At 39.8% G+C, this 19867-nt stretch overlaps 6 protein-coding genes across 6 annotated transcripts in view; 4 read left to right on the top strand and 2 right to left on the bottom strand.

The window, feature by feature from the left end:
- Positions 1-802: 802 nt before the first annotated feature.
- On the bottom strand, positions 803-2018 carry LOC6579043 (peroxiredoxin-6). Its single transcript, XM_002004904.4, has 4 exons — positions 1830-2018; positions 1314-1688; positions 1172-1247; positions 803-1100 (listed from the first exon to the last, which is right to left on the bottom strand). The coding sequence occupies exons 1-4, from the start codon at positions 1910-1912 to the stop codon at positions 972-974; spliced, it is 663 nt and encodes a 220-aa protein (XP_002004940.1). The 5' UTR covers positions 1913-2018; the 3' UTR covers positions 803-971.
- A 2008-nt stretch (positions 2019-4026) lies between these two features.
- LOC6579042 (peroxisomal (S)-2-hydroxy-acid oxidase GLO3) lies at positions 4027-5711 on the top strand. Its single transcript, XM_032730470.2, has 3 exons — positions 4027-4338; positions 4401-4673; positions 4937-5711. Exons 1-3 carry the CDS (start codon positions 4208-4210, stop codon positions 5631-5633), a joined length of 1101 nt encoding a protein of 366 aa, XP_032586361.1. The 5' UTR covers positions 4027-4207; the 3' UTR covers positions 5634-5711.
- A 2493-nt stretch (positions 5712-8204) lies between these two features.
- LOC6579041 (ran-binding proteins 9/10 homolog) lies at positions 8205-13871 on the top strand (the record flags this gene model as incomplete). The annotated part of the gene is made up of 12 exons (XM_002004902.4): positions 8205-9177; positions 10574-10741; positions 10816-11006; positions 11071-11252; positions 11317-11429; positions 11625-11776; positions 11844-12067; positions 12146-12237; positions 13125-13193; positions 13250-13389; positions 13458-13569; positions 13632-13871. Coding segments are annotated over 12 exons (2553 nt in total), but the record flags the coding sequence as incomplete, so codon positions are not given.
- LOC122757684 (putative lysozyme-like protein) lies at positions 13793-14916 on the top strand. Its single transcript, XM_044010711.1, has one exon. The coding sequence runs from the start codon at positions 13793-13795 to the stop codon at positions 14252-14254; it is 462 nt and encodes a 153-aa protein (XP_043866646.1). The 3' UTR covers positions 14255-14916.
- A 226-nt stretch (positions 14917-15142) lies between these two features.
- LOC6579039 (succinate dehydrogenase assembly factor 2-A, mitochondrial) lies at positions 15143-15923 on the bottom strand. Its single transcript, XM_002004900.4, has 3 exons — positions 15817-15923; positions 15578-15762; positions 15143-15520 (listed from the first exon to the last, which is right to left on the bottom strand). The coding sequence occupies exons 1-3, from the start codon at positions 15832-15834 to the stop codon at positions 15250-15252; spliced, it is 474 nt and encodes a 157-aa protein (XP_002004936.1). The 5' UTR covers positions 15835-15923; the 3' UTR covers positions 15143-15249.
- Positions 15924-16226: 303 nt separating this feature from the next.
- LOC6579037 (G protein alpha o subunit) overlaps positions 16227-19867 on the top strand; it is a 36641-nt gene continuing 33000 nt past the window's right edge. The window contains exons 1-2 of the mRNA XM_002004898.4: positions 16227-16346; positions 17696-18034. Coding sequence (XP_002004934.1) covers positions 17917-18034 — 118 coding nt within the window. The 5' untranslated portion in view covers positions 16227-16346; positions 17696-17916. The remainder of the gene's footprint in view (positions 16347-17695; positions 18035-19867) is intronic.

Genomic DNA, 19867 nt, shown 5'->3' with positions numbered 1-19867 from the left:
AGAACTGAGACAGGAGCGAAAGCCAGCGTCAAGCGGCGTAGGTGAAGAACGGTAAACGGCTGGCGTTGTTGTTGCGGTTGTCTTTCAGGCTGGTACTTGTTGTTGCTGTGCCCGTAGTGCTTATCAGAAACAGCTGCGCGCCAAACATTAAAGCGCCAAGCTTTGCCCAAAAGCTTTACAGTGGGCTCACATATATTGAGCATGGTTGGAGTGTGTGAGGGAATTCAATGAATGCTAAGGCAGATTGGATTGCCTTATTAATGTTAGATGTTTCAGACTAAATTTAAAAGTGTTTTAAATAAAAAAAAAATGTTGACTTATAAACATAATTTTTAAAGTTTTATTTATTATATGTATATTATTTTTTAAATGTATGTAAAAAGGTAAACAATTAAGTAATTTTTCTTGCAGCATCTTTTCAAAAAAAAAAAAAAAAAAAAAAATCCTATTCTCTTGTTATTATCCTATAAAAATCGTCATCTTATAAAGTCTGATGCGTATGCATTTATAAAGGTAGAACTATTACAGTGCTGTCCAACATAAATTAAAAAGCTTAAATAATATTCTGTGATGTCGCAGCTTAAAAGGTGGATCAAAACAATTTGTTAATATTCTATTTCAAGTGCATATAAATAAAAAGCTACCTTTAATAGCTAAAAAGCTAAGCTGACAGCTCTGTCACAGCGCACAGCCAAATGCATTCCAAACCAAATTCAAAGTCAAATTCAATTTGAATGCACTTTACAGCTCAACTGTCAATCAATATGCTAATATCGTATCGAGAAAATAAGGAAGGCAAATATTTACATACATATATATAAAAAGTTAACTAATTTATTCATTCAAGGGGAATGTTATAAAGCTTTGATATCGTGTATTAAAATTATAAATATAAAAAAATATTAATATTTCTATTTAGTTATCGATAGTGTGTATTGTTTTTGGTCCATAATAACGTCCTCTAGAGTCCTCTAATAATTCTCAGTGGTGCGAACATAGTTGACGCCCGATGGCATGGAGACCTTGTCGAAGCCCTTGGGGAACAGCTTGTGGGCGTCTTCGTCGGTGACGGAGGGCAAGATCATGACCTTGGTGCCAGGCTACAGTGGTGGCAAGAATAATGAAATGAGTTTATAATTCCATACAGAGAATATAAGAGTTAGGGACTTACAGTCCAATTGGCGGGCGTGGCAACCACCTTTAGGCGATCGGTCAGCTGCAGCGAGTCAATGGTGCGCAAGATCTCACTGAATAAATTACAGGGTATTAGATAAGTATGCTTAAATTCTGTAAAATCATTCCACGCCACTCACTCAACATTGCGTCCCGTTGACATGGGATAGAACATGGACAGGCGCACCTTATGGTCCGGACTGATGATGAACAGGGCCCGTATGGTCTTGCCCACCTCGGGATCCTGCCTCTGTTCCTCATCGAGCATGCCCAGCGACACGGCCAAATCGCGAGTGGGATCGGCAATGATGGGATATGGAAAATCGCCGGGAATATCCAGGCAATACGACTTAATGTCATTCACCCAATCGACGTGCGAGTCCAAAGCATCCACCGAGTGGGCCAGGCACTTGGTGTTGCGCTTGGCAAACTCCGGCTGATGGACAGCGATGCGACCCAGCTCTGTGGTGCACACGGGCGTAAAGTCAGATGGATGAGAGAAGAGCACAACCCAGCTAGAGAAGAAGATATAGTATTTATATTTATTATTTTTATATTTGTAAATAATTATGTAATTTTCATATAATTTAGAGGATATTTATGAGTGTACTCAAACTTATTTTGTCAACTGTATGAGTGTGTGTGCGTTTACTTACGAGTCGCCCTGCCATTCGTAGAAGCTAATGGGACCCTTTGTGGTCTCCGCCTTGAAGTTTGGAATAGTTGCACCCAGACGCATTTTGATTACTTGTTTTTTATTTTTTTTTTATTTTATTATTTAAAATTGAGCGAAGAGCGAAAATTCACTTCACTTGTTTGTCGCTGAACTATTGAAGTCAACTGAATGGCAGCTCAACTGCGTGGCTGCCTTTTATACACGCCAAGCACACATACAAACGACGCGAGCAGCAAAGCAGAAGAGAAGTAGAACGAGGAGCGAAGAGCGAGAGAGCGGATCAACAGCACACTAAAGCAAAGCCTGACCTGGCATACAACTGTGATATTCATGTGTGTGTGTGTAGTTGTTATGCATAATAGACTTGATTGTTATACACGTTACAGCATTACACAGCTCTGTTATACAGCTAAACACTTGTTTATTTACAACCCGAGCAATTTAAAATAATAATCACAAATGCAGCTGCCTATATTATATGAATATAATATATACATATTTTATAATAAATAATTACACAAATCGGTTTTAGGTTTAGCTGATGAAATTGTCCAATTGAACAACTCCAAATGTCCAATTGGATAATTCGATACGTAGACCACAAAAATGAAAACAAAAACCGCAACAAAACGTAAACAGAGAACTAACTGGAAGAGCGCAAAAGTTTCTTTATTAGTATTGGTGATTGGCCTACGATTTACAATACACTCTCACACTTTACGCTCTTCTCCCGCTCGCTATACGAATTGTGAAGAGAGCGTTGCTGGCTTTGGGTGTATTGGTGAGCTGTATAGCTTTACAAATACTAAGAAACACAGACGCTCAGCCGACGCTAACTGTGTGAGTTCGTATGGGAACTTCGTGAAATTGAGCGCATAACAAAGAGCGCAACAAGTTGTTTAACTGTGTGAGTACCGCCCATATAAAATACCAATACTAATTTAATTTTACTCTCAGCTTTGAGGCGTTTTTCTATAGGTGTAAGCATATTCGGGTCGCAGTCAATATAAAGCCAAGCAGATGCCTTCAGGCTGCCAGGCAGTTAAGATCATCAAGAAGCAGAAATAATACTTAAATATCAAAGAAAATATAATAAAATAACTCTAAAAAATATTTGCAGTTCATTTTAAGTACAGTCTCTAATTTTTATTTATTTATTTTTTTAGTTTTTTTCTCTAAAGTCTAAAGTCGACAACGCAATAATCTTGCTTCCACTTGAAATTCTCGCTGGTAATTTTCCATTCCACATTTGTTTGTCTATAAAGCAAATCAAAAGCAAAAACAATCAACAACAGGCAACAACAAGCAATCACATTTGTATGCCGGACGATAAGAAACCCGTAGCTAGGAGTCGGGGAGCAGATAGAGCTGCAGCGGAATGGGCCACGTGTTGAGCTAAGCACTCAACTGAAGGCCTGACAAATCTAATGATATTCATACAGGGTGTCTCAGCTGTTTTTTGCAGCTCAAATAAAAGCCATGAACATTGTATCACTAGATAAAGTTTTAGCAAACTCCAACTTCATTCAGCTTTCACAAATGCCGGCTAGCAGCTAGGCCGACCTAGTCTTATCACAGCTATATGTCCATGAGCCCAGCAGACCGTGTATTGGTTTTTTCTATAGCCTACACTAATACAGTTAAACAACTTGTTGCGCTCTTCGCCATTCGCTCAATTTCACGAAGTTCCAATCAGATCAGCCACACGTATTCACACAGTCAGCCCCAAACTGAGCGTAACTGTTTCTTAGTAGTGGTAAATCTATGCAGCTCACCAATACACCCAAAGCCAGCAACGCTCTCTTCACACAGTTCGTTTAGCGAGCGGGAGAAGAGCATAAAATGTGAGATTGTATTGCAAGTCGTATGCCACTCCACCAATACTAACAAAGAAACTGTTACGCTCTTCAATTTAGTTCTCTGTTTACGTTTTGCTTTAAGTATTCCAGCTTTTTGCAATTTTTTTTTTTTTTTTTTTTTTTTTTTTTTTGCTTTAATTAATGAGCTAATTGAACAGGTTTTAGACTTAGCTTGCTAAATTTATTAAAATTTTATTTTCATACTATATTCATACTGTCATATTAGGATTTTTTTCTATATCTCAAATAAATATTAATATATTTTTTAATAAATATTGCCACGTTTACATCGAAAAACATTGCTTGTCATCTTTTATATCTTTTTGACGCTCTTTTTTCTCCTCTGCAAAGTGTATAAAAGCGAACGGTTGACGCCTCTTTCGCTTAGATACAAAGCAAAGCTAAACGGGTGTTAATTCGCTAGCAATATTAATTGAATAAATATCTTTAAAAATATATATATGTATATATAATATTCAAATAAATAGAAAATCAAATCATGTCTCTCGTTTCCGTTGCCGACTTTGAGCAAAAGGCCAAGGAGCTGCTGGACCCAAATGTTCTAGATTATTATAAGAGTGGCGCCGGAGAACAGATAACATGCGGTCTGAACCATGAGGCGTACAAGAGGTAAAACCAGATATAATGTACTGACTGTTATATGCTCAACATATACTCACATTCCATTTCAGATTACGTTTGCGTCCGCGCTGTCTGCGCGATGTTTCCCACCTGGACATCAGCTGCGAGATTTTGGGTGCGCAGCTCGCTTGGCCCTTGGGCATTGCTCCCACAGCAATGCAGAAGCTGGCTCACCCAGATGGAGAAATAGGCACCGCACGCGCCGCTGGCCAAGCTGGCTCCATCTTCATTCTGAGCACTTTGTCCACCTGCTCCATTGAGGAGGTGGCAGAAGCTGCGCCAGAGACTTGCAAATGGTTTCAGCTCTACATCTACAAGGAACGGTGAGTGAATAGTTATGAATATGAATATGAATATGAATATGAATATGAATATGAATATGAATATGAATGTGAATATGAATATGAATATGAATATGAATATGAATATGAATATGAATATGAATATGAATATGAATATGAATATGAATATGAATATGAATATGAATATGAATATGAATATGAACATGAATATGAATATGAATATGAATATGAATATGAATGTGAATATAATCTATAAGTAAATCTCCATTATCTCTAATCCCTAGCTCCCTCACCCAACAACTCATAAGGCGCGCCGAGCTGGCCGGCTTCAAGGCGTTCGTCCTGACCGTGGACATGCCCACCAGTGGCGATCGTCGCGCGGATGCACGCAATGATTTCAAATTCCCCTCGCATTTGAGTTTGGCCAACTTCCAGGATGACCTCACACAGAGATTCGCATCGAAGTGCGCTGGCTCTGGGCTGACTGCGTATGTGACCAGTCAGTATGATTCGAGCATCACGTGGCAGGATATCAAGTGGCTGCAACAGCTCACCCAGCTGCCCATTGTGCTGAAGGGCATCCTGACCGCAGAGGATGCCCAATTGGCCCGTGATGCGGGCTGTGCTGGCATCATTGTCTCCAATCATGGCGGACGACAGCTGGACACAGTGCCGGCCACAATCGATGCGCTGCCCGAGATTGTCGCCGCTGTGGGCAAGGATTTGGTGGTCATGCTCGATGGCGGCATTATGCAGGGCATCGATATATTCAAGGCCCTAGCCCTGGGCGCCCAAACCGTGTTCATTGGCCGTCCCGCTCTGTGGGGCTTGGCGACCGACGGGCAACGTGGCGTCGAACAGCTACTGAAGATCCTGCGACACGACTTTGACACCACAATGAAGCTAACCGGCTGCGCTTCATTGAGCCACATACAGCCCTCAATGGTGGTGCATGAATCCAGCTATTGGCAGCACGAATAATTCGATTTTGGAATTAAGTTTCATCATAATTATTATGGTAAAATTGTTGTAAGTAAATAAAACATAAATATTAAAATATATTTGTAGATTATACACTAAGTTTCTTTGTTAGTATTGGTTTGTTATGATTGGCCTACGATTCACAATACAATACAATCACACACTTTACGCTCGCTAAACGAACTGTGTGAAGAGAGCGTCGCTGGCTTTGAGTGTATTGGTGCGCTGCATAGATTTACCACTACTAAGAAACAGTTACGCTCAGATCAGAACTCTCTGTGTGAGTTCGTATTAGAGAGCTAATTGGAACTTCGTGAAATTGAGCGAATGGCGAAGAGCGCAATAAAATGTTTAACTGTATTAGAGTATCCCATAGAAAACACCAATACTATAGTAAAGTTACTCTCATTTACAGACGATTTTTTTTACATGTAGAACCATTCGGATCATGGCAGTAGCCCAAAGCTGCTGACTTTTTCAGACAGTTCCAGACCGTCAAACAGTAAGGATGAAATTTTATGAATTAATGCGCGATTAACTTAAAATAAACATATCTCAATTGTTGTGTTATATTGGTGTTTAAATGTGTTCCGTAATTAAGCAGCCTAGTCTATGACACCTTGATAAAGTGCAAACTATATGAACATAGAGCTAAACATATATTTAAATATAATATAAGTACTTAAGTACATCTAGAATCAAATTATGTACACGCATATCTAAAACATTTCTCTATCCAACAATATTTATAAACTTAACACGCAATAGTTTCAGAGTCATTTGCATTTCTCTGGTAATTTTCCATCACATTGTTGATTAGCAAATGTGTTTGTCAACAACAACAAAACAAGCCATAGTCATATTTGTATTCATAGCGCTGCATGAAGTTATTTGTCAAGCGTAGCCGTAGATAAGAACCGGATTTTTAACCAATAGAGAAAAAGCAAGCAATACTTAACACGTAAACAGTTTAGATATATTTAAAAGTTTACAATTTCTAGCCGAATTTATTTATACATGCCAAATATTTCTGAAACAGCTTACTCCAGCAATATTTTTTCAAGATAACTTCGAATTTCCTCAACATTTAAATCAACGCGCTTTATCGATAACATTTCTGTTATTGAGCACAGCTAAAATGGTCACTCTTAGCCCACGCAGCACGCGTTACAGTTCAATGTCAATCGACATTGGCATTATTAACATACAGTTGGCTACAATTGTCAGAGTCGGTCACACTGTGCTCAGTTCGAGGTAAAAATCTTAAACAAAAGTCATTTGTGTGATTTTAAAGTGCACTGAACTTTCGTAAAGGTAACGCAAATTCAATGTTTAATACTCGCAGTCAGTTAACCAAAATGGCATATTAACAAAACAATATCACAAGCAGACCAAATAAACACCAGACCCAACCATTTGCAATGCATTTATTTGGCCACCAGCAAATTTTTTCTGTATGCATGAGTGTGTGTGTGCGTGTGTGTAGACGACGGTGTGTGTGTGTACGCGTCTATTGGTATGAGTGTGATTAGTGTATGTGTGAACTGTGTGCTGATGTGTGTGTGTACGTGTGAACTGTGACTGGCTGCTGCTGCTGCTGCTACTAGGGGGAAAACAAAGAAAACTTCAAAAAAGAACGACGTAAAAACGCAGTTGAAACGCATTTTGTTAATTGTAAAAGATAACGTGAAGTGAGCATTTGGCTAATAACGCAATAATGCTGCAATTTGGTTATTGATTTTTTATTGCATTCGCTGCATGTAGTTGTAGTTTAATTGTTGTTGTTGTGGCTGCAGCTGCTGTTGCTGCTGCAGTTGTTATTGTGTGCGTCGAAGAAAAAGCTGTAAACTGCTGTTATTTTTCTATTGCTATTTACCGTTGCTGTTGTGCATAATATTGTTGCTGTTTGTGCGGGGGCGGGGCGGAGGCAGAAACAGAGGCATGGCCAAAGGACATTTTGTTTGTTGTACTTGTGTATACAGACACACACACACGCACGCACACACATGTCTGATGCTGTTGTGTTTTGCTGCTTTGCACCTGCATTTATTTGCCTTCCACTTCATGATGCTCCATCTAGCGCACACACACACTCGCACATACCTCATGCCTGCCCATAGTCAGCACACTTTCATATGTTTTTCTGTTCGTCGCTTTTAATTGCTTCAAATCTCTCTCAGAGTACAACTACAACAAGAGCAACAACAAGCAAACAAACAGAAACAAGCAACAATAATAGCAAAATTCAGAAATATAGAATTCAATAATAAAGAACAAGCAATGGATTTTGAGCATGCCGATAACGATAACGATAACGATAATGAGCATAATCCGAATTTGTCCACGGAAAACAGCAGCGCCAGCAACAGCAGCAGCAGCAACAGCAACAACAGCAATTTAACAGCAGCCACTGTTAATGCATCTGCATTCAGTGGCAGCAGCACAGCTGCAGCGCTGTTATTTAACATAGAGGCTGAGCAAAGGCTCTTAATAGACACTGAACAAGAACAGCAACAACAACAAGAACTACAACTTGAGGCTGATGAACATGAGCATTCACCCACTCCTATTCAACAGCAATTACCACAGGCAGACGAATCGCGAGTCGAGGCTGAGCAGCAGGAGCAGGCGCAGCAGCACCACGAGCAGCAGGAACAGGATCAGGTCGAGCAGCAGCAGCAGGAGCAACCGCAGCCAGAGATAATCGAGGCGGACACCATTGCCGATACGATTGACGCGGGCACCATTGATAACGATAACGACGCCGTCGTGGAGCGCATTGACGATTACGACGACGAGGAGGACGAAGGCGGTGACGACGACCTCGAAGCGGAGGAGGAGGAGGTGCTGGAGGAGGAGGAGGCCGCCGTTGAAGTTGACGTTGACGCTGTCGTTGCTGCACAGCAGCAGGCAGCCGGAACACCACCGCCACCAGCAGCAAGCGCTGCCGTAGCAGGAACGGGAGCTGGAGCTGCAGTAGCAGCTGCATCAGCGTCAGGATCCGGATCAGCCAGTGGTCAGCAGCGACTTCATTCTGTTGCCGTTTTGCCAAGCTATTCCACGGCGCGTGCCCCACTGCCACCATTACTGCGTGCGCCGCGCAGCAATCACAACAACAACAGCAGCAGCAGCAATAACAACAACAACAATAATACCAGCAACAACAACAATAACAACAATACCAGCAGCAGCAACAACAGCAGCAGCGCCGCATCGAGTTCACGACGCACGCGTCACTTCTACAGCAACAACGGCAGCCACTTCAGCAACGATATGTACGCCGGCGGCCACAAATCGAACAGCCAGAGGGATGGGCACAGCCAGAGCCACAGTTCATCTCGGCAGGCCAGTGGCAGCGGCGGAGGTGGTGGCGGGAGCGGCACACGGAATGCAAATCAATCGGGTCATCAGGGCGTCGATCCCTTGCGTCTGCTCTATCCGAATGTGAATGAGAACGAGACGCCGCTGCCACGCTGCTGGAATCCACACGACAAGTGCCTCAACATCGGACTCTCGCACAACAATCTGCGTGTCACCTACAAAGGTGAGTGTTGGCTAATTTATAACTAGAAAACTCATAATTTACAGACCGAGCATAGCATTATGTTAATGAGCTACTGGAACTGTTAAGTTATGTTAATTACAAACATATATGAAAACAGCTTCAGAATAGTTTGAATAAGCACTGCTAAAATATATTAATTTTATATACGAGAACGGGTTCATAATTCATATGCGAAAACATCTTAAGGATTTACATGCAGGGTGTAACATTATGTTAGCTGCTTGAACTTCAAATATGTTAATTACATACAGTCGACCACAGCTGTGCATGTTATTAACATGTTTTAACAGTTGCAGCAGCTAAGCTAAACTCTTATACGAACTCTGCTATGAGTTTACTTTGATAGTTAATAAAGCGAATCCCACCTCGCTTGAATGGAGTACACCAGTTATCTTAAAATGTTATTATGTTAACAAAATGTTACATTTGTTTATAACTGCTGCTCTGCTGACGAAGATTTTTTAGCTACTTAAATCCAGTTTTATGCAAATCTTGTTAACTATTCTGAGGTTATGCGAAAACAGCTTAGATCGCTTTCAGAAGATGTTATAAGCTTTTAGGGCAGTTTTAATAGGAAACTATGTTAACTCAGCGCTGATCTCATGTACAAGTCCTCTTTTGTTATTAACAGAACATAGATGTGTTAAACAATTCAATTGTATTTAATTGTCCATTAATAAGCGTGACTGCAGTGAGTCATATAAATTTGTTTAACATTTTCTACTGATAAAATTTAGTATATACATACATACATACATAAAATTTTATGTATTTAAAAACAATTGATCCAGTGCATATAAATTAAGCTTAATTAATTGATACAACTTCAAAATACAGTTTATCATTGTATTTGCTGCTGTCTCTTCGCACTACTTCTTCTTTCCTCTTCATTTTCCTCTCGCATAGCAGGCAACAGCAATAACAACAGCTGCTCAAGCTGCCATTTTTGGGCAAAGCAAGTGAAAACGCCAACGCGCTGCTTTCAGTGGCGACCCCTTTGCATGACAGGCGCGCGCACACACACTGGTTGTCTCGCTTGCACTTGTGCGAGTGTGGTAGCTACTGTTTTTGTTTTTTGGCGCCCACTTCTCACACGCTTATTCGCGTTCTGGCAGACGCTTGTGTGAGTGATTGGCAAACAGCTGATTGGCTGCATACACAAGCCACGCGCTGTGAACTGAAGCAATTACAGTGGGCATTCGTTGTGAGAAACTTAGTAAAAATTTGTATAAATGTAAATGTAAAATATTTGCAGAAAATAGCAAAAGTATTTTATATTATATATATTTTATTTATTTCATTTTTATAATAGTATTGTGTAGAGTTGTGCAGTTTATCGTGTCCTCACTGTACTCATGTATATATTCCATTGCAGGCGTGGGTAAACAGCACAGCGAGGCAGCTGGCTCTGTGCGCACCGCATACCCAATACCACCGTCCTGTGGCCTATATTACTTTGAGGTGCGCATCATTTCCAAGGGCCGTAATGGTTACATGGGCATTGGACTGACCGCTCAGCAGTTTCGCATGAATCGTCTGCCAGGTGCGTATTGTGGCAAATACAGATAGCAAATTCATATAGCAGACACACTCATTATCATTTGATTTTCTGAGCAGGTGGGGATAAGCAGTCGTATGGCTATCATGGCTACGATGGCAACTCGTTCAGCTCTTCGTGCAATGGGCAGTCGTATGGACCCACTTTCACCACCGGCGATATAATTGGCTGTTGTGTTAATTTTCTGAACAACACTTGTTTCTACACCAAGAACGGCTTCGATCTGGGCATCGCATTTAGAGACTTGCCGGTGCGTAGATATATAGATTGACCCTAATTAAATATTATATGACATTAATTAATGCCCTTTGCAGACCAAACTCTATCCGACGGTGGGCCTGCAAACGCCTGGCGAGGAGGTGGATGCCAATTTTGGCCAAGAGCCTTTCAAATTTGATAAAATTGAGGAAATGATGCGAGACATGCGCGCCACTATCTTGCGCAAAATCGAAAGATATCCGCATCTGCTGGAAACTCCCGAAAATCTAATGAACAGGCGAGCATGCAAATATTGATATTGATTAAGAGTCAAATGAATAATTAGTATTTTGTATTTTCAGGCTGGTCTCCACATATTTGGTGCATAGTGGTTACTGCAAGACAGCTGAGGCCTTTAATGCCTACACACATCAACCCTTCGACGAGGACTTGGCCTCAATCAAGACACGTCAAAGTGTGTAGCAAAAACTTGGTATTTAGTAATAGCTGCCAGAATGAGGGTTTTATAGAGCAGACTTAGAGGAATGAACTCTATGAATGCTTAATCTGATAAATTAATATTTATATAATTGATATCCCCCCAAGGCAGCTGTTACTTAATTTAACTTGACCTTTTCATGTAATTAATTCACATAATTTTTCCTTACAGAGATAATCAAGCTCATACAGACAGGCAAAATGAGTCAGGCCATTGAGAATACGCTACGCGCATATCCGGGCCTCCTCGAGAACAATAAAAATCTTTGGTTTGCGCTCAAGTGTCGCCAATTCATTGAGATGATCAATGGCGCTGATATTGAGGTGGGTCACTAGATATTCAAACGTATGCATTATATAAAACCAAATAAATCAATTTACATTTTTGTAGCACGCCAATAACAAAGTGACCGCCACCACACAGACCATGCCCACAAATCAAACGTCAGTCATACAGTCGACCAAGGCGTTCAAGCACAGCAAAACCGGCGGCAATATTAGCGGCAGCGCCAGCGGCAATGGCAGCGCCAGCACCAACACTAACACCAACCAGCCACAAAACAACACTGCGAACTCAGCTGTGATAAAACCAGGCGATAAAACAGATCCCAAAATGTTTGTATTGCAGCTAAAGCAAAATAGCTAAAAGAAGTTTTTTTTTTTAATGCAATCTGATTTGCTTGGCATTTGCAGCATGATTATTGATGACAACTCCAACAAGTGTCCGGAGCATGATTCAAATAGCATGGATGTGGAAATGGAGCCTTGCAACAGTCACTCCAATGGTGCGTTTCAATTTAGATAACTAACTATTATTAAGTGGGGGCAGGGAAGGAGTTTAGATTATTATCTAATCAGGACTAGTCAAAGTGTTTAGAGGTCGATTCCATAACAACCTTATATATTATACAGTATATTTTATATACAAATGTAAAATGAATATATTTTATATAGTATATTACTTAATAAGGGCTTACTACAATTTAGGCTCCAATATTTGAATTTAAGGGCCTGAACGAAAGAAGCCAAACAAACGAGTTTTAAATTGACATTTAACTGTAAACTGATTCAAATGCTATTTAAAACTAGTTAAGAATGGTTGGGAATTATCATATAAAAGTATTCTTAAAACAAACCCATTATATCCTGATTTCCTATTTTCCATGGAAATTGAGGGTATAAAAAGGCAGACTTGCTCTTTTTTTTTCTGAGTTCGGCAAATATATTTAACAATATTCTAATTGTTAATTAATTGTATATTATAATTTTTAAGCAGATTCTAGTTCAAAGAAAAGCAAAGCTGAATGCATATTTATGTATAACATAGATTCAAGAAATGCAAACAGAACTGTAAATTCAAGAAGACATGGCACCGTTAAAAACCATATGACAAGAATTCAAGAAGAAGATCAAAATTGGGTACTAATAAACTTAGGCAAAGATGGTTAAGAAATTGAAATATCAATCAAATTGTGTTCAAGAGAACTGATTTTACTAACCAAAGAAGAAGACGAAATATGGAATGGTAAGAAAAGCTCATACGATTGTAATTTAGCGATTACATTTCGCCACGGAGATGTCAAAACGAGTTCAATTTCATAATGAGTGTAGATATAATTAAACTTGAATGTATTTATACTCAAATTAATAATCGCTTCATCCATCTATCCAGGCGACTCCTGTTCAAATGGCAATGCCAGTGTAGCACGTAACTCTCTAGATGCCATCGATGAGGAAATGGGTATGGAGAGAATATAATATTAAATTAAACAAATTATATTTAATTAATCATTCCAGATGTAGATATATCGCCCTCATCGCGCAATTATGGGCGTGTCATTGAGAAGATATTAGAATTTGGCAAGGAACTGTCTAGCATGGGCCAGCAGCTAGAGAAGGAGAACCTCATGACTGAAGAGGAGCGTCAAATGTTGGAGGTGATAGAGCAATTTCATTATAGCCAAGCATGAAATGACTTAAAATTTGAATTCTCGAATCTATTTAGGATGCATTTAGCCTGATTGCCTACTCAAATCCTTGGTCCAGTCCCTTGGGCTGGCTATTGTGTCCCTCGCGACGTGAGAACGTCTCCACCACGCTCAACTCAGCCATATTAGGTGAGTAATCTCAAGCTGTTGTATCTAGTTGGTTAACTAATTTAGGTTTTATCTCATTGTAGAATCGCTCAATTTTGAGCGTCGGCCACCGCTGGAGTATTTGGTGGCGCATGCGGCTGAGCTACTGAAACTCATCGGACAGAATTCGTTGGGCGAGGATGCTTTCATTACCATCGACGATGTGTTCCCGCAAAATTGACCCAGTTCGCCGACGCTGCTGAAGATGTTCGAGACCACGCTGACCTTGCCGCGCACCAGCGTGCTAACCGAACCGCTGGGCAGCGTGCCAACCACATCGACGGCCGCTGTGCAAACCACCAAACGGCGGCGACGGCGTCGCAACAAGCGTCGTCGCAAATCGTCCATGTCGAGCAGCGAGGCGACCTCAACCCGAACCTACGATCCCGTCATGACAGCGACCAGCATACGTGGTGGCAATTCAGCTGGTGGAGGTGGAGGTGTTGGTGGTGGTGGTGGTGTTGGCGGTACAGCACGTCGTGGTCGCCATCGAGGCGTCAGCAGTTCCGCATCAGCAGCAGCTGTAGCAGCAGCGGCAGCGGCAGCAGCATCGGCATCAGCATCGGCATCGGCAGCGGGTTCGGCAGCATCATCATCGGCCATGAGCGGTGGCAGCAGCCCGGCGCTATTTGTGGATCCGCACGACTTCTTCGAGACGCTCGACTAGATTAGGATAAAGATTAACGAAATCGATCTGTGTAATCTGTATCTCTATCTGTATCTGTAGTAGGTTAATTCTGTTGTTACTTCACCACTTTTTTTACACGCATCAATTGTGCGCCTTATTTAAGTACTTCTTTTAACTGATGCCGCGATAATTCATGCAATAATTGTGTTTCTGATTTAGCGAGATTTTTAAATGCGAAACAAAACAAAACTATAAACAAATAACAAAAGTTTTACAACATATTTTTTATATACATTAGCCTTTCGGATATAAGCAAAAGAGGAAAACCGCGAAAAAAAACAACAACAACAATTATGTGTAATATTATTCTTATGTATAATTAAAATTTATAATTGAAGTCCCCTAATCGGAAATTAACTGGCTAAAGTCGATTGTGTTTGTATTGTTTAAAACCAAAATAATGTTTACTTCTTTATTATTATTTAATTTAAAAGGAGCTCTTTTTAAAATATTTAAAACAAATAATAAAACCTGTTCATTTAAATTTAAAACTAGAGTTTAAAGAAATTTAATCGCTTGAATCAACCAACTGCTAATTAATGATAAATATATATACATATAAAGCTAAACAATTGTGAACAATTCAAATAAAATAGAATTCATTAACTTAACGTGTGATCGATTTAACAGATCGAATCAAACCGATTTCTATATATGTACGAAAATATTTGGGGCGCAATAGCAAGAAAATTTAAATTTCGATAAATTTTTAAAAAAGTGCAAGTTTTAACTGTAATAATTCGCAACTAAAGTGAAACTAATTCGATAAGCATATACATTCAGACATCGTTTATATATATGTATATACAGACATATATATATTATCATATCTGTATTAGATGAAAATTATAAAGAAAAGACAAGAAATTGAATTTTCCATTAGTTTTTGCATTAACACAGAATTGATCTAAGAACATTGATAATATGCAGCATTGCTTAATAGACTATAAATAGGTTGATTATATAATACGAATTTACAAGTCCGGCTGCCTGATGCGCTGCACACGTTCCGTATTTTTGACATGTTGCTTCAACAACTTCATGACATCCGTATCGTATTCCGGCGGCGTTGGCTTCGTATTTGTTGCCCAATAATAGATATCCCAATCGTTGCTCACGCCATTGATGAGCTGATCGTATTGCGCCGTTTCCTCGGCATCGAAATCCTTTAAGTATTTGGCCACGAAAGTGCTCAGAAGCAAATCGTTTTCCAACATTCCGCGTTTGCGTGATTGATACAGGAGTCTGGCAGATGGGAATTGATTTATTTAGTGAACTATAATTATAGTACAGTCTACACACCTTTGCTTGCGTGTCTCCAGCGGCTCATCGGGTCTGATGGGATACTCCGGCACTGGTAAATGGGGCGACTCTTCGTAATCAATTATTTCCGGCGGAGTTGAGTACTCGATCTTGTCGGGCACATTTTGTTTGCCGCTCATGCAGCGTGTGGGTGAGACCAGCAAGCGGCGCACAGATGTTGAGCTCTAAAAAGGATTTAATTACCCATTTTTCGTTTGTTAAATAAGCTTATAACTTACCAAAACTTGACGTAACATTTTAATTGTTTTCCTCAAATTCACAAACACGCAATTGCGATCAGCTGTTTGTTGCCAGGGCTGCAGCAATGCAGCCAACTCTTATGTTAACAGCGAATTGGTGGCTAAGAAAAACTGTTATTAGCAGTCATCATCCAATTTGCCATACATATCAACAAGAAGTACTCATAAGCCCTAATTTATGGCACTTTAGGTCTTTTTAATATTTACGAACAGCACACAGTGGCTATCCAACAAGTCTAAACTCCGCACAATTGGTCTCATTTGAATTCCTACTGTAACGCCAATAAGAAAGTTAACAGTGCTGCTAATTAGCAGAGTGCTGCCACAGCGCGCGAAATGTAAACAAAGTGCATGGAGCTAGTGGTCTGGCAATGCCAGATTCAGTTTGAAAGAGACAGCGAGAGGCAGCAAAAGTGTGTTACAAGTTTTTGCACACCCGAACTATTCCAATTAAATTAGAATTAATGCAATTTGAAAGCAAAGTGCTAGTGCTGAACATTGTGTAACGGGTAATTGTGAAATCTAATGTGTTATCAATTCTCCAAAATGCAATCCAATTAAATCTATAAGAAACTGAAAAGCCAACAAGCAAACGGGCGGAACAAGAGGGTGGCCTCCGTGCTGCGCTGCGCTGCTCTGCTCTGCTCTGCTCTGCTCAGTTCAGTGCTGCTCAGTTCTGCTCTGCTCTGCTCAGTTCGTGTGTGCAAGTGTTGTGTGTATACGCTGGCGCTGGAAACTAGGCGGTGGTAAAATGTAAAGCCGAAAAAAAAGAACGAAACGAAGAAAATTGCGCTCACGCTGCTCGCCCTGGCGGTGGGTGGGAGAACGTGTGTATGCGTGTGAAAGTATATATGTGTGTATGTGTGTGAAGAGTGCGTGTGCGTGTGAGAGCGCGAGCGTGTGAGCAGCGCGGCACGAAACTACTAAATGGAAATTTATACAAGCGCCTAAAACACCACCCCCAAGCAACCACCCAACTATAAAAACCGAAAAACGCGACGCACCCACGCAAAAGCCGCATAAAAAAACTAAACGTTTCCCATCGAGTCGCAACAAAACGCAGCATCATCATCAAATGGGCCAAAGGAGGCGCGGCGACTGGCAGATCGTCTCCAGTGTGACCACGCGTCGTCTTAGCCGGCTATGGCCAGCCGTTTAACACATTTTTTTTGCGCCCACGCCCACATCTTGCAGACAAACACACACACATATGTACATATATAATATATATACATATACAGAAAAAAGCAGGACCTGGCCACACCATGCACAATATTTCCCAAAAACATGATAAATGGTCAAAAGGCGGAAATTTTTTCGCTCTGCATTTCATATGTTTTTTTTCGTAGTAATTTTCGATAGCATTTTCTGATTAGATAAATGGAATTGATGAACATCTATATAGATACAAATATATATGTATATATATTTAGAATATTACATATTTTCCATTCAAGCCATATGTAAATTGGCTAGAGCAGTGCCTGCTGCTCGCTCTCATTGCTGTTGTTGTTGTTGTTGTCCGCTGATAACAGAGTAATACAACAACAACAAAAGCGCAGTTCAATTATAGCTGCACGCGCCCTATTGGACAGACAGACAGTGGCGGCCATAAAATTAGGCGCACTTGTCAAGTAGTTATCTCAATACCGGTGCTTGGCTGTGTATCTGTGTGTGTGTGGGTGTGTGTGACTCATTGCTCATTGAGTTGCTGTTGTTTTTGTTGCTGCTGTCACTTCCCGTGGCCGAACGAACGCTCAGTTATTGTTTATGCAGAAAAAAATCCAATTGGATGCTGCGCACCATTTCTCTTAACGAATTAAAATATATAATAAATAAATAATACCTCCGTTTGCAGTGTGTATATTTGTAATTTTAAGCATTTTGTAAATAAGACAAAAAAAAATAAATAAAATAAATAAATAAATAAGTAAAATAAAAGCTGCGCACTTGCTGTCCACCCAATAAGAAGAAATCCCCTTAACTTAACTGACAAGTGCTGCCAAAGCCACCACAATAAAAACACAAAATCATCTAATAAGCAAATAATATAAGCTAAACGCAACAAAGTCTAACAAAATGGGCTGCACTACATCGGCTGAAGAGCGCGCTGCCATACAACGTTCCAAACAAATCGAGAAGAATCTGAAAGAGGATGGCATTCAAGCGGCAAAGGACATTAAACTTTTGCTACTCGGTAAGTGCAATTTACAACAATTTATAACAATAATATAATATAAGAAAAAAATAATAATGCAATCATATTTCCACTCACAACTTTCGCCCAGGAAGTCGTCGCTGTGCGTCGTTTCCCTCCTTTTTTTCATTCCAAACAAAATAAAAGACAGAAAAATAAAACAGAATGCAAAAGCAAACAATATCATCATCTTATTCTTCTTCTTCTCTTTGATACCTACATAAATGGAATTTCTTTATCAGTTGCGAGTTGCAAAGTGCACTTGAGCTGTTTAAAGTTCCTCTTCCTCAACTGCTGCTGTCCCCCCCTCTCTATCTCTCACTACTGCAGGCTCAATTACTTTCAGGCCCAGGCACAGTGGTGTGTGTGTGTCTATGTGTGTGTGTCGGCCGTGAAGGTTTTATGGCTGAGAGATAGCATATGTTTTGTTATTAAATGAATGTAAACGGAAACGGCCCTTTTTTGATAAATATTAATTTCATTGCCTACCTTTACATTAAATAAATATATATTTTGAAGTGGAAATATATTTGAAATGTGTATTTTCGATAAGGCTTTTTTATGGATTTCTAAAATTCAAATTTGTATTGCTAAATGTTTTTTTATTCCTCCTACTTACCCAAACTAAATATTTAAAATTCTTTGCCTTTTGCCAAATTAAACATTTAAAATACTTTTTCTTTCGTTTTTTTTTCAATGACTGGCTTTATTCTTGGCCAATAAACTTCGGAGCTGTCAATGACAAGAAACTAAGCCAAAAAAATAAATAAATAAATAAAACAGCAGGAAAAGTTAAACGTAACTCAAGGCTGATGCATCATCATCCAGTGGCCTGATAATTTATTCTTAGCGTGTGTTGTTGTTGTTGCTGTTGTTGCCTTGGCCACGCAACAAAAGCGACCAAAAAATATTCGGTATGAAAAGAAAAAGAAACAACAATTGGGTCAAATGCGATGCTTGCATGTCATCCCATTGTCCGGCTCTCGTTTTCGCTTCTCACTCTCAGCTCCAAAACTCATCATTCCCATTTTCTTTGCTCATTTTCGCTCGAGCGGTTGTTGTTGTTGCTGTTTGTTGTTTGCTATTGTATTTGTTGTTGTTGTCTCTTCTTCTTGTTCATGTTTTCTGGCCAGATTCAAGTGCTCATACATCATGCAGTGCAGTCAAGTTTTCGACTAATGACAGCTGACAAATCGACGGGCATTTAGCGCAATGCATTTTTAAGTGCACTTAGACCACGGTGCAACAGTTGCAACTACAGCAGAGCGTGGCCGTGTGTGTGTGTGTGTGCGCGCGTTTGTCTATGCAACAGACGCATCGCTGTTAAAGATGCGGCAGGCTCAAGTATGCGCCTTTGCCTATAAACAACAGGTACACTGAGAGAAAAGAGATTTTTTTTGTCCCTTAAAATTTATATTTTCAATATAATATTTTTTGTAAAGAGAAATAATATTTTTTCTATTCTAATTAGAATTTTTATTCTATAAAATTTATATACTATCTTATAGTTATAGTTATATATATATATACATATATATATATTGTATTTTATTTTATTTATTTATTTTATTTATTTTTTTTTTTTTTATTTTAAATGCATAAAAATCTTTTTGAATTTAAAAAATATGTATAAATGTATTTTTTTTCATAAGCCCTTCACTTAATATTTGATACACCTGTTAACTCTCACTCATCTCCCTCTATCTCACTTCTTACTTTATACATATCCATGCCGTATACTCACTGTATTTCTCTCAGTGTCTTTGCTGTCGCGCCTGCATCCGCCAAAGCGTCACTTGACACTCAAGCGCTTGCACGTGTAGCTCAACCTGG

The sequence above is a fragment of the Drosophila mojavensis genome, unplaced genomic scaffold, assembly GCF_018153725.1.
Source record: "Drosophila mojavensis isolate 15081-1352.22 unplaced genomic scaffold, ASM1815372v1 contig_80, whole genome shotgun sequence".
In the NCBI taxonomy this organism is placed as follows: domain Eukaryota; kingdom Metazoa; phylum Arthropoda; class Insecta; order Diptera; family Drosophilidae; genus Drosophila; species Drosophila mojavensis.
This window is presented reverse-complemented; position numbering and strand designations above follow the sequence as displayed.

Bases quoted from the DNA above. Each gene is read 5' to 3' on its own strand.
- LOC122757684 (XM_044010711.1), top strand. From the start codon at position 13,793: ATGTTCGAGACCACGCTGACCTTGCCGCGCACCAGCGTGCTAACCGAA.
- LOC6579043 (XM_002004904.4), bottom strand. From the start codon at position 1,912: ATGCGTCTGGGTGCAACTATTCCAAACTTCAAGGCGGAGACCACAAAG. The intron at 1,689-1,829 runs GTAAGTAAACGC...CTTCTTCTCTAG, and splicing joins TACGAATGGCAGGGCGACTC to CTGGGTTGTGCTCTTCTCTC. The intron at 1,248-1,313 runs GTGAGTGGCGTG...TAATTTATTCAG, and splicing joins TCAACGGGACGCAATGTTGA to TGAGATCTTGCGCACCATTG.
- LOC6579039 (XM_002004900.4), bottom strand. The intron at 15,521-15,577 runs GTGTGTAGACTG...CCCATCTGCCAG, and splicing joins CTGGAGACACGCAAGCAAAG to ACTCCTGTATCAATCACGCA.
- LOC6579042 (XM_032730470.2), top strand. From the start codon at position 4,208: ATGTCTCTCGTTTCCGTTGCCGACTTTGAGCAAAAGGCCAAGGAGCTG. The intron at 4,339-4,400 runs GTAAAACCAGAT...ATTCCATTTCAG, and splicing joins AACCATGAGGCGTACAAGAG to ATTACGTTTGCGTCCGCGCT. The intron at 4,674-4,936 runs GTGAGTGAATAG...TCTAATCCCTAG, and splicing joins CTCTACATCTACAAGGAACG to CTCCCTCACCCAACAACTCA.